At 47.3% G+C, this 13,381-nt stretch overlaps 1 protein-coding gene across 1 annotated transcript in view; it reads right to left on the reverse strand.

The window, feature by feature from the left end:
• lpgat1 (lysophosphatidylglycerol acyltransferase 1) overlaps nt 1-13,381 on the reverse strand; it is a 93,921-nt gene that overhangs the window by 12,218 nt on the left and 68,322 nt on the right. The window contains exon 6 of the mRNA XM_014143983.2: nt 7,765-7,891. Within this exon, the coding sequence (XP_013999458.1) occupies nt 7,765-7,891 (127 nt within the window). The remainder of the gene's footprint in view (nt 1-7,764; nt 7,892-13,381) is intronic.

Consider the following 13,381-nt stretch of genomic DNA (forward strand, 5'->3'; position numbering starts at 1 on the left):
TTAAAGGCCTTTAGAGTCTTGTGGAGTCGTCTTTAATCAGAAGGGCTAGAGAATGATAGGAATAGAAACTAGGAGTGTGAACATTGTTTAACATACGTTAAAACGAAATTGGGATATTCGCAAATCAAAACAAAATCCACATCACAGTGCAGTTAACACAAAACTAACAGGTCATAATCATCCTCATCCCTAAAGCAACAATTGGATTTGATTGGACAATGCTGTAACGTAAAGCACAAGACAAGTCACGGGAGACAACGCTCGCGAATGAATAGGACCACCATGTGAAATAGGACCATACTCTGCATTGTGCACATTTTAATGGTAGTTTAAAACATTAATCTATTTTTGGCACATCCCTAATAGAAACTGCTGAGGGGAAGGACATACAAATCTTACTGTACACAGCAGAGGCAGAGAGTGTGTATGGGGGAAAGCTACTGCAACCAGCCTCTGTCTAATTAATCAAATAAATGTTATTTGTCCCATACTTCATAAACAACAGGTGTGGACTAACAGTGAAACGCGTACTTACAAGGTCCTTCCCAACAATGCAGAGAGAAAGACAAGAGAAATAATAGAAAAGTAAAACTCGTAATAATAAAAGTAGTAATAGATACATAATGAGCAACAATAACTTGGCTATAAACAAGGGATACCAGTACTGAGTCGATGTGCAGGGGTACAAGGTATTTGAGGTAGATACGTACTGTCACGCCCTGACCTGAGAGAGTCGTTTTTCTCTGTTTGGTTAGGTCAGGGTGTGACATGGGGTGGGCATTCTATGTGTTGTATGTCTATGTCGTTTTATCTTTATTGGCCGAGTATGGTTTCCAATCAGAGGCAGCTGTCATTCGTTGTCTCTGATTGGGAATTATACTTAGGCAGCCCTTTTTCCCACAGTCAGTTGTGGGATCTTGTCTTTGTGTTGCATGTGTTTGCACGCATAGCTTTTCGTTCGTTGTATTGTTTATTGTTTTTGCTGGTTCACATTTAAAATAAAGTATGATGAACCCAACTCACGCTGCGCCTTGGTCTACCTTTAACGACGGACGTTACACGTACATATACAACTTTGAATAAAGCGACACAGTAAACAGTAGCATATGTGATGAGTCAAAAAAGTTACTGAAAAAAGGGTCAAAGCAGATAGTTAAATAAACTCAGCAAAAAAAAGAAACGTCCTCTCACTGTCAACTGTGTTTATTTTCAGCAAAGTTAACATGTGTATATATTTGTATGAACATAACAAGATTCAACAACTGAGACAAACTGAACAAGTTCCACAGACATGTAACTAACAGAAATTGAATAATGTGTCCCTGAACAAAGGGGGGGTGGGTTAAAATCAAAAGTAACAGTCAGTATCTGGTTTGGCCACCAGCTGCATTAAGTACTGCAGTGCATCTCCTCCTCATGGACTGCACCAGATTTACCAGTTCTTGCTGTGAGATGTTACTCCACTCTTCCACCAAGGCACCTGCAAGTTCCCGTTCTGGGGGGAATTGCCCTAGCCCTCTGATCCAACAGGTCCCAGATGTGCTCAATGGGATTGAGATCCGGGCTCTTCGCTGGCTATGGCAGAACACTGACATTCCTGTCTTGCAGGAAATCACGAACAGAACGAGCATTATGGCTGGTGGCATTGTCATGCTGGAGGGTCATGTCGGAAGGGTACCACATGAGGGAGGATGTCGTCTTCCCTGTAAAGCACAGCGTTGAGATTGACTGCAATTACAACAAGCTCAGTCCGATGATGCTGTGACACACCGCCCCAGACCATGACGGACCCTCCACCTCCAAATCGATCCCGCTCCAGAGTACAGTACAAGTACTGTCTTAGGCGTTTCACAGTATGGACATTGCAATTTATTGCCCTGGCCACATCTGCAGTCCTCATGCCTCCTTGCAGCATGCCTAAGGCACGTTCACGCAGATGAGCAGGGACCCTGAGCATCTTTCTTTTGGTGTTTTTCTGAGTCAGTAGAAAGGCCTCTTTAGTGTCCTAAGATTTCATAACTTTGACCTTAATTGCCTACCGTCTGTAAGCTGTTAGTGTCTTAACGACCGTTCCACAGGTGCATGTTCATTAATTATTTATAGTTCATTGAACAAGCATGGGAAACAGTGTTTAAACCCTTTACAATGAAGATCTGTGAAGTTATTTTGATTTTAATTAATTATCTTTGAAAGACAAGGTCCTGAAAAAGTTGAGTTTGTCTGAGTTTAGTTAGTCTGGGTAGCTATTTTGTTAACTATTTAGCAGTCATAGCTTGGGGGTAGAAACTTTTCAGGGTCCTGTTGGTTCCAGAGTGCAGTAGTAGAGAGAAGTCTATGACTAGGGTGGCTGGAGTCAATGACAATTTTTTAGGGCCTTCCTCTGACACCGCCTCGTATAAAGTTCCTGGATGGCAGGGAGCTCGGCCACACTGCATGGTGCTGCAGTAGAACTTTGAGGATCTGAGGGCCCACACCAAATATTTTCAGCCTTCTGTGGGAAAAGAGGCATTGTCGTCCTCTCTTCACGACTGTGTTGGTGTGTTTTGACCATGACAGATCCTTAGTGATGTGGACACAGAGGAACTTGAAGCTCTCGACCTGCTCTACTACAGCCCCATCGACGTGAAAGAAGGAGTGCTTGGCCCTCCGTTTCCTGTAGCCAACATTCAGCTCCAACAAACAACATTGCCAGATCTCTGACCTCCTCCCTATAGGCCGTCTCATCGTCAACAGTGACCAGGCCTACCACCGTTGTGTAATCGGCAAACTTAATGATGGTGTTGGAGTTGTGCACAACCACATAGTCGTGGGTGAACAGAGAGTACAGGAGGGGACTAAGCACATACCCCTGAGGGGCCCCCGTGTTGAGGGTCACCGTGTATATGTGTTGTTGCCGACCCTCACCACTTGGAGGTGTCACATCAGAAAGTCCAGGATCAAGTTGCAGAGGGAGGTGTTCAGTCCCAGGGTCCTTAGCTTAGAGATGAGCTTGGAGGGCAATACGGTGTTGAACGCTGAGCTGTAGTCAAATGAACAGCATTCTCACATAGGTGTTCCTTTTGTCCAGGTGGGAAAGGGCAGTGCGGAGTGCAATAGAAATTGCGTCATCTGTAGATTTGTTGGGGCGGTATGCGAATTGGAGTGGGTCCAGGGTGTCTGGAATGATGGCTTTAATGTGAGCTATGACCAGCCTTTCAAAGTATTTCATGGGTACAGATGTGAGTGCTATGGGGAGATAGTCATTTAGACAGGTTACCTTGGCATTCTTGGGCACAGGGACTATGGTGGTCTGCTTGAAACATGTTGGTATTACAGACTGGGTCAGGGACAGATTGAAAATGTCAGTGAAAACACTAGCCAGCTGGTCAGTGCATACTTTGAGTGTGCGTCCTGGTAATCCGTCCGGCCCTGCTGCCTAGTGAATATTAACCTGTTTAAATGTCTTACATCGGCTACGGAGAGCGTGATCACAGTCATCCGGAACAGCTGGTGCTCTCACGCATGGTTCAGTATTGCTTGCCTCGAAGCGAGCATAGAAGGCATTTAGCTTGTCTGGTAGACTTGTGCCACTGGGCAGCTCGCGGCTGTGCTTCCTTTTGTAGTCTGTAATAGTTTGCAAGCCCTGCCACATCCAACAAGCGTCGGAGCCGGTGTAGTAGGATTGGATCTTAGTCCTGTATTGACGCATTGCCTGTTTGATGGTTTGTTGGAGGGCGTAGCGGGATTTCTTATAAGCGTCCGGGTTAGAGTCCCGCTCCTTGAAAGTGGCAGCTTTAGCCTTTAGCTCAGTGCAGATGTTGCCTGTAATCCATAGCTTTTGGTTGGGATATGTATGCACTAGAGGTCGACCGATTATGATTTTCAACGCTGATACCGATACCGATTATTGGAGGGCCCAAAAAAGCCGATACCGATTAATCTGCCGATTTTTATATATTTGTAATAATGACGAATCCAACAATACTTAATGAACACTTTTATTTTAACTTAATATAATACATGAATAAAATTGATTTAGTCTCAAATAAATAATGAAACATGTTCAATTTGGTTTAAATAATGCAAAAACAAAGTGTTGGAGAAAAAAGTAAAAGTGCAATATGTGCCATGTAAAAAAGCTAACGTTTAAGTTCCTTGCTCAGAACATGAGAACATATGAAAGCTGGTGGTTCCTTTTAACATGAGTCTTCAATATTCCCAGGTAAGAAGTTTTAGGTTGTAGTTATTATAGAAATTATAGGACTATTTCTCTCTATACCATTTGTATTTCATATACCTTTGACTATTGGATGTTCTTATAGGCACTATAGTATTGCCAGCCTAATCTCGGGAGTTAATAGGCTTGAAGTCATAAACAGCGCAATGCTTGAAGCACAGCGAAGAGCTGCTGGCGAATGCAGCAAATGGATGTTTGAATGAATGCTTACGAGCCTGCTGCTGCCTACCATCGCTCAGTCAGACTGCTCTATCAAATATCAAATCATAGACTTAATTATAATATAATAACACACAGAAATACGAGCCTTAGGTCATTAATATAGTCAAATCCGGAAACTATCATTTCAAAAACAAAACGTTTATTCTTTCAGTGAAATACAGAACAGTTTCGTATTTTATCTAACGGGTGGCATCCCTAAGTCTAAATACTGCTGTTACATTGCACAACCTTCAATGTTATGTCATAATTATGTACAATTCTGGCAAATTACGGTTTTTGTTAGGAAGAAATGGTCTTCACACAGTTTGCAACGAGCCAGGCGGCCCAAACTGCTGCATATACCCTGACTCTACTTGCACAGAACGCAAGAGAAGTGACACAATTTCCCTAGTTAAAAGAAATTCATGTTAGCAGGCAATATTAACTAAATATGCAGGTTTAAAATATATATACTTGTGTACTGATTTTAAGAAAGGCATTGATGTTTATGGTTAGGTACACATTGGTGCAACGACAGTGCTTTTTTTCGCGAATGCGGTTAAATCATCACCCGTTTGGCGAAGTAGGCTGTGATTTGATGATAAATTAACAGGCACCGCATCGATTATATTCAACGCAGTACAAGCTAGAAAACTAGTAATATCATCAACCATGTGTAGTTAACTAGTGATTATGTTAAGATTGATTGTTTTTTATAAGATAAGTTTAATGCTAGCTAGCAACTTACCTTTGCTCCTTGCTGCACTCACATAACAGGTAGTCAGCCTGCCACGCAGTCTCCTCGTGGAGTGCAATATAATCGGCCATAATCGGTGTCCAAAAATGCAGATTACCGATTGTTATGAAAACTTGAAATTGTCCCAAATTAATCGGCCATTCCGATTAATCGGTCGGCCCCTAGTATGTACGGTCACTGTGGGGATGATGTTGTCGATGCACTTATTAATGAAGCTGGTGACTGATGTGGTAAACTTCTCAATGCCATCAGATGAGCGCCGAAACATATTCCAGCCTGTGCTAGCGAAATAGTCCTGTAGCTTAGCATTGGCTTGATCGGACCACTGTTTAAGTTTTTGCTTGTAAGCTAGAATCAGGAGGATAGTTATGGTCAGATTTGCCAAATGGAGGGCGAGGGAAAGCATTGCATGAGTCTTTGTGTGGAGTAAAGGTAATCTAGAGTATTTTTGCCTCGGGTTGCACAGGTGACATGCTGGTGGAAATGAGGTGAAACGGGTTTCAGTTTTCCTGCATTAAAATCACCTGCCACTAAGAGCGCCACCAGTGGATGAGCATTTTCTTGTTTGCTTATGGCCCTATACAGCTTGTTGAGTGCGGTCTTAGTGCCAGCATCAGTTTGTGGTAGTAAATAGACAGCTACAGAAATTATAGATGAAAACTCTCTTGGTATTCTAGGTATTCTAATTCAGGCGAGCAGAACCTCGAGACTTCCTTTATATTAGAGATTGTGCACCAGCTGTTGTTAACAAAGACACACACCACCCCCTTTGAGCTTACCTGACGCTGCAGTTCTGTCCTGCCGATGCATAGAGAAACCAGCTAAAGTATTATCCATGTTGCTGTTCAGCCAAGTTTGCGAGAAACATAGGATATTACAGTTTTTCAGGTCTCGTTGATAGGATAGTCTTGAACGGAGCTCGTCCAGTTTGTTCTCAAGTGATTGTAGATTCGCTAATTAAACAGAGGGTGGAGGTGGATTATTTACTCTCCGCCGTACTTTCATCAGGGCACCAGCACGTCGGCCTCTATATCGCCGTCTCTTTATCTTCCTAGTGTAGGGGGATTAGGGCCTGGTCAGGGGTGAGCAGTATGACCTGTGCCGCCGATTTATTTAAGTAGAAATATTCATCCAAATCAAGGTTAGTGATTGCTGTTCTGAATGTGTTTACGGTCGTCGGAAACGATGGAGGAAACATTATGTACAAAAGAACAGAAGATCAGCGCACAAAACCCCAAAATAGCAGAGTTGGTCAGGAGCCTGTAAAACAACCGCTATACTTCCCATCGCCATCCTTCCTCAGAATGAATCCATAATTACAAGATCTGAACAACAAGAGCCTTAACATATTCTTATTACATTTTCTATGATGAAGAGGGCCAGACCAAGATATGGATCACAACCTGGCCGAGCCCTAAAGCCAAACAACCTGGGCGAGCCCTAAAGCCAAACAACCTGGCCGAGCCCTAAAGCCAAACAACCTGGGCGAGCCCTAAAGCCAAACAACCTGGCCGAGCCCTAAAGCCAAACAACCTGGCCGAGCCCTAAAGCCAAACAACCTGGGCGAGCCCTAAAGCCAAACAACCTGGGCGAGCCCTAAAGCCAAACAACCTGGCCGAGCCCTAAAGCCAAACAACCTGGGCGAGCCCTAAAGCCAAACAACCTGGCCGAGCCCTAAAGCCAAACAACCTGGCCGAGCCCTAAAGCCAACAACCTGGGCGAGCCCTAAAGCCAAACAACCTGGGCGAGCCCTAAAGCCAAACAACCTGGGCGAGCCCTAAAGCCAAACAACCTGGGCGAGCCCTAAAGCCAAACAACCTGGCCGAGCCCTAAAGCCAAACAACCTGGCGAGCCCTAAAGCTAACAACCTGGCCGAGCCCTAAAGCCAAACAACCTGGGCCGAGCCCTAAAGCCAAACAACCTGGGCGAGCCCTAAAGCCAAACAACCTGGCCGAGCCCTAAAGCCAAACAACCTGGGCGAGCCCTAAAGCCAAACAACCTGGGCGAGCCCTAAAGCCAAACAACCTGGGCGAGCCCTAAAGCCAAACAACCTGGGCGAGCCCTAAAGCCAAACAACCTGGCCGAGCCCTAAAGCCAAACAACCTGGGCGAGCCCTAAAGCCAACAACCTGGGCGAGCCCTAAAGCCAAACAACCTGGCCGAGCCCTAAAGCCAAACAACCTGGGCGAGCCCTAAAGCCAAACAACCTGGGCGAGCCCTAAAGCCAAACAACCTGGCCGAGCCCTAAAGCCAAACAACCTGGGCGAGCCCTAAAGCCAAACAACCTGGCCGAGCCCTAAAGCTAACAACCTGGGTGAGCCCTAAAGCTAACAACCTGGGTGAGCCCTAAAGCTAACAACCTGGCCGAGCCCTAAAGCCAAACAACCTGGGCGAGCCCTAAAGCCAACAACCTGGGTGAGCCCTAAAGCCAACACAACACAGCCCAGCCTTGGATAGAGAGTGAGAGAGGTACAGAGATAAAGAGGTACAGAGATAAGAGCGAGGTAGAGATAAAGAGAGAGGTACAGAGATAAAGAGAGAGGTACAGAGATAAAGAGAGAGGTGTCAGTATAGTTGGGGTCAGTCATTACCTGTAGTGTACATGTGTGACCGTGGGGGGTCTGTAGCCAAAGATCCACGTCTGGATGTCCATGGGCCTGGCTTTGGGGTACGCTATGGTCACGTCCACCACCCACTGTAGGCCTTTGGGTTTACTACCTGCACAGACGGAGATAGAGAGAGTTAGGACATGAATGAGCATCACAGGCAGACAGTGAGGATGATATGGACAGGGGAGAGAGGAGGGAGATGGGGAGACGGGCAGAGGGGAAGAGAGAGAAAGAGGGATGACAGATGGGAGGGAGAGAGAGTAAGTGACTCTACGGGGTGTGTCTGTGTGTATGTCTGTCTGTCAGAGTGGGCTGTGCGTCCTCAGGCTGTGACAGAGAGGACGAGTGAAGCTAAGGGGGGTTGAAACCATCAGGAGAGGAACGTCTGGCCCAGACACAGGCTGTGTATGAAAACCTTACTAGCCGTCACATCCTTGCTTCCTCCGTCCTTGTATCCTTAGTTCCTCTTCAAAGCTCATTGGAGGGAAGGATCCATAGTCCCTCCCTCAGATCTACTCCTCCAATGAGCTTAGAGAAATTGAGGAAACGAGGAGGCAAGGATTTGAGGATTAAGTAAGCTTTTCAGACACAGAGCCATGGCATCACAGGGCAGACAGAGCTAGCAGGCGAGGTAGGCAGTGACATGGTCCAGGTGATTATCTGAGGATAAACCTCATCACTCAAGCCGAGCCTCTGATCTGTGACATAAGGCTGCAATGGCCTACAAATACAGATGTAGCCTGTTTGGCCTGTGTGTGTGACTGTCGGAGACCATGTGTGTGTGTGACTGTCGGAGACCGTGTGTGTGTGTGTGTGACTGTCAGAGACCGTGTGTGTGTGTGTGTGTGTGATTGTCGGAGACTGTGTGTGTGTGAGACTGTCGGAGACTGTGTGTGTGTGTGTGACTGTCAGAGACCGTATGTGTGTGTGACTGTCGAAGACCGTGTGTGTGTGTTGGAGACTGTGTGTGTGTGTGTTGGAGACTGTGTGTGTGTGTGTTTGTGTGTTTGTGTGTGTGTGTGTTGGAGACGGTGTGTGTGTGTTGGAGACTGTGTGTGTGTGTGTGTGTGTGTTGGAGACTGTGTGTGTGAGTGTGTTGGAGACTGTGTGTGTGAGTGTGTGTGTGTTGGAGATTGTGTGTGTGTGTGTGTGTGTTGGAGATTGGTGTGTGTGTGTGTGTGTGTGTTTGGGACTGTGTGTGTGTGTTGGAGACTGCGTGTGTGTGTGTGTGTGTGTGTGTGTGTGTGTGTGTGTGTGTGTGTGTGTGTGTGTGTGTGTGTGTTGGAGACTGTGTGTGACTGTGTGTTGGAGACTGTGTGTGTGTGTGTGTGTTGGAGAGTCTCAATGTCAGTGAAGAGGCGACTCCGGGATGCTGGCCTTCTAGGAGGAGTTGCAAAGAAAAAGCCATATCTCAGACTGGCCAATAAAAATAGAAGATTAAGATGGGAAAAAGAACACAGACACTGGACAGAGGAACTCTGCCTAGAAGGCCAGCATCACGGAGTCGCCTCTTCACTGTTGACGTTGAGACTAGTGTTTTGCGAGTACTATTTAATGAAGCTGCCAGTTGAGGACTTGAGGCATCTGTTTCTCAAACTAGACACTAATGTACTTGTCCTCTTGCTCAGTTGTGCACCGGGGCCTCCCACTCTTTCTATTCTGGTTAGAGCCAGTTTGCGCTGTTCTGTGAAGGAAGTAGTACACAGCATTGTATAAGATCTTCAGTTTCTTGGCAATTTCTAGCATGGAATAGCCTTCATTTCTCAGAAGAAGAATAGACTGACAAGTTTCAGAAGAAAGGTCTTTGTTTCTGGTCATTTTGAGCTTGTAACCGAACCCACAAATGCTGATGCTCCAGATACTCAACTAGTCTAAAGAAGGCCATTTTTATTTTATTATCAGGACAATAGTTTTCAGCTGTGCTAACATCATTGCAAAAGGGTTTTCTAATGATAAATTAGCCTTTTAAAATGATAAACTTGGATTCGCTAACACAACTTCCCATTGGAATGTGGTGGTTGCTGATAATGGTGATGGTTGCTGATAATGGGCCTCTGTAGGCCTATGTAGATATTCCATAAAAAAGTGACCTCAAACTTTTGAACGGAAGTATATATATATACTGCTCAAAAAATAAAGGGAACACTTAATCAACACATCCTAGATCTGAATGAAAGAAATAATCTTATTAAATACTTTTTTCTTTACATAGTTGAATGTGCTGACAACAAAATCACACAAAATAATCAATGGAAATCCAATTTATCAACCCATGGAGGTCTGGATTTGGAGTCACACTCAAAATTAAAGTGGAAAACCACACTACAGGCTGATCCAACTTTGATATAATGTCCTTAAAACAAGTCAAAATGAGGCTCAGTAGTGTGTGTGGCCTCCACGTGCCTGTATGACCTCCCTACAACGCCTGGGCATGCTCCTGATGAGGTGGCGGATGGTCTCCTGAGGGATCTCCTCCCAGACCTGGACTAAAGCATCCGCCAACTGCTGGACAGTCTGTGGTGCAACGTGGCGTTGGTGGATGGAGCGAGACATGATGTCCCAGATGTGCTCAATTGGATTCAGGTCTGGGGAACGGGCGGGCCAGTCCATAGCATCAATGCCTTCCTCTTGCAGGAACTGCTGACACACTCCAGCCACATGAGGTCTAGCATTGTCTTGCATTAGGAGGAACCCAGGGCCAACCGCACCAGCATATGGTCTCACAAGGGGTCTGAGGATCTCATCTCGGTACCTAATGGCAGTCAGGCTACCTCTGGCTAGCACATGGAGGGCTGTGCGGCCCCCCAAAGAAATGCCACCCCACACCATGACTGACCCACCGCCAAACCGGTCATGCTGGAGGATGTTGCAGGCAGCAGAACGTTCTCCACGGCGTCTCCAGACTCTGTCACGTCTGTCACATGTGCTCAGTGTGAACCTGCTTTCATCTGTGAAGAGCACAGGGCGCCAGTGGCGAATTTGCCAATCTTGGTGTTCTCTGGCAAATGCCAAACGTCCTCCACGGTGTTGGGCTGTAAGCACAACCCCCACCTGTGTACGTCGGGCCCTCATACCACCCTCATGGAGTCTGTTTCTGACCGTTTGAGCAGACACATGCACATTTGTGGCCTGCAGGAGGTCATTTTGCAGGGCTCTGGCAGTGCTTCTCCTGCTCCTCCTTGCACAAAGGCGGAGGTAGCGGTCCTGCTGCTGGGTTGTTGCCCTCCTACGGCCTCCTCCATGTCTCCTGATGTACTGGCCTGTCTCCTGGTAGCGCCTCCATGCTCTGGACACTACGCTGATATATATATGTGTGTGTGTGTGCGCATGCGCGGGTGTGTGCGTTACAAATTTAAAGATCAGATGGAGGAAGAAGAAAAAGATTGTTAATTTCCGCAGGTCTTTTAGACTAAATCACTTAACTGCACTTGGACAACTCTGCTGTCTCAAAACGTTGCTAAGATGAACACAGCCAGAATGAAAGAAGAGTTCTGTTGCTGTTCAACAGAACAGAATGCCGCAGCCCGTCTGGTGTTCAACCTTCCCAAGTTCTCTCACGTCACCCCGCTCCTCCGCTCTCTTCACTGGCTTCCAGTTGAAGCTCGCATCCGCTACAAGACCATGGTGCTTGCCTACGGAGCTGTGAGGGGAACGGCACCTCCGTACCTTCAGGCTCTGATCAGGCCCTACACCCAAACAAGGGCACTGCGTTCATCCACCTCTGGCCTGCTCGCCTCCCTACCTCTGAGGAAGCACAGTTCCCGCTCAGCCCAGTCAAAACTGTTCGCTGCTCTGGCACCCCAATGGTGGAACAAGCTCCCTCACGACGCCAGGACAGCGGAGTCTATCACCACCTTCCGGAGACACCTGAAACCCCACCTCTTTAAGGAATACCTGGGATAGGATAAAGTAATCCTTCTAACCCCCCCCCTTAAAAGATTTAGATGCACTATTGTAAAGTGGTTGTTCCACTGGATATCATAAGGTGAATGCACCAATTTGTAAGTCGCTCTGGATAAGAGCGTCTGCTAAATGACTTAAATGTAATGTAAATGTAAACATCTATTCCTGCCTGGGCAATGTTGAACATTTTGTATCAGGCCAACAGTGTTCCCATCTCCATGAGGGTAACAGGGATCTGGTTCTCGGCACAGTGAAAGCCGAGCTTGCTGCCAGGTATCTGAAACAGGCGTGGTGCCAAGCTATCACTACCTCCCTGTGATGCAGTGACAAACAATACTGTAATGACAGCACAGCCATTCATTTGATACCACATCGCAGTAGCCTGGATGCTGTAAACAGTTACAGAGGGAGCATACACAGGGTGTCCATCTCAAATGGCACCCTATTCCCTATACAGTGCACTACATTAGACCAGGGCCCATAGGGAGTAGTGCACTAATAGGGGAAGTGGGATGCACACATGGACAAAGGTCTCCCTGACAATGAGGCTAGTCAGGCCATGCTCTTAACCAATCAGGAGGTTCCTGGGTTAATGGATACCTGTGATTAGTCACTGAGCACGGGAAAATCCCATACACAGCTTATCAAAAACCAAAACGCATAGCACCAAGCGAGTCATCAATTAACTGCCGAATGCGTCGTCATCCTTATTGCCCTGTACCTTGTACAAGCGGCCATTAAGACTACAATGTTTCCCCTGCATTTCCATATCAGCCCGTTTAACAGCAGTTACCAGATTGGCGACCATGCTTCGGTTGAGTGGCTTGATTAGGCTGAACAGGCCAAGCCACCAGCGAGAAGCTCGGCAGTCATTGGCTCTGGGTTTACACAGTCTCTGTTGTTGTGCGACTGTCTTTATTTACCCCGGGTGACAGAGGGGCCGATACACAGCGGTGGTGGTGGAGAAGGCAGCGAGCTGTGTGGCCGATACACAGCGGTGGTGGTGGAGGAGGCAGCGAGCTGTGTGGCTGATACACAGCGGTGGTGGTGGAGGAGGCAGTGAGCTGTGTGGCTGATACACAGCGGTGGTGGTGGAGAAGGCAGCGAGCTGTGTGGCTGATACACAGCGGTGGTGGTGGAGAAGGCAGCGAGCTGTGTGGCTGATACACAGCGGTGGTGGTGGAGGAGGCAGCGAGCTGTGTGGCTGATACACAGCGGTGGTGGTGGAGAAGGCAGCGAGCTGTGTGGCTGATACACAGCGGTGGTGGTGGTGGAGGCAGTGAGCTGTGTGGCTGATACACAGCGGTGGTGGTGGAGGAGGCAGCGAGCTGTGTGGCTGATACACAGCGGTGGTGGTGGAGAAGGCAGCGAGCTGTGTGGCTGATACACAGCGGTGGTGGTGGAGGAGGCAGTGAGCTGTGTGGCTGATACACAGCGGTGGTGGTGGAGGAGGCAGCGAGCTGTGTGGCTGATACACAGCGGTGGTGGTGGAGAAGGCAGCGAGCTGTGTGGCTGATACACAGCGGTGGTGGTGGAGGAGGCAGCGAGCTGTGTGGCTGATACACAGCGGTGGTGGTGGAGAAGGCAGCGAGCTGTGTGGCTGATACACAGCGGTGGTGGTGGAGGAGGCAGTGAGCTGTGTGGCTGATATATTAACATCAAATCCCATTTCCTCCGAGTGGCCCAATATCTGCCT

The sequence above is a fragment of the Salmo salar genome, chromosome ssa15 (genome assembly GCF_905237065.1).
Source record: "Salmo salar chromosome ssa15, Ssal_v3.1, whole genome shotgun sequence".
Lineage (NCBI taxonomy): Eukaryota > Metazoa > Chordata > Actinopteri > Salmoniformes > Salmonidae > Salmo > Salmo salar.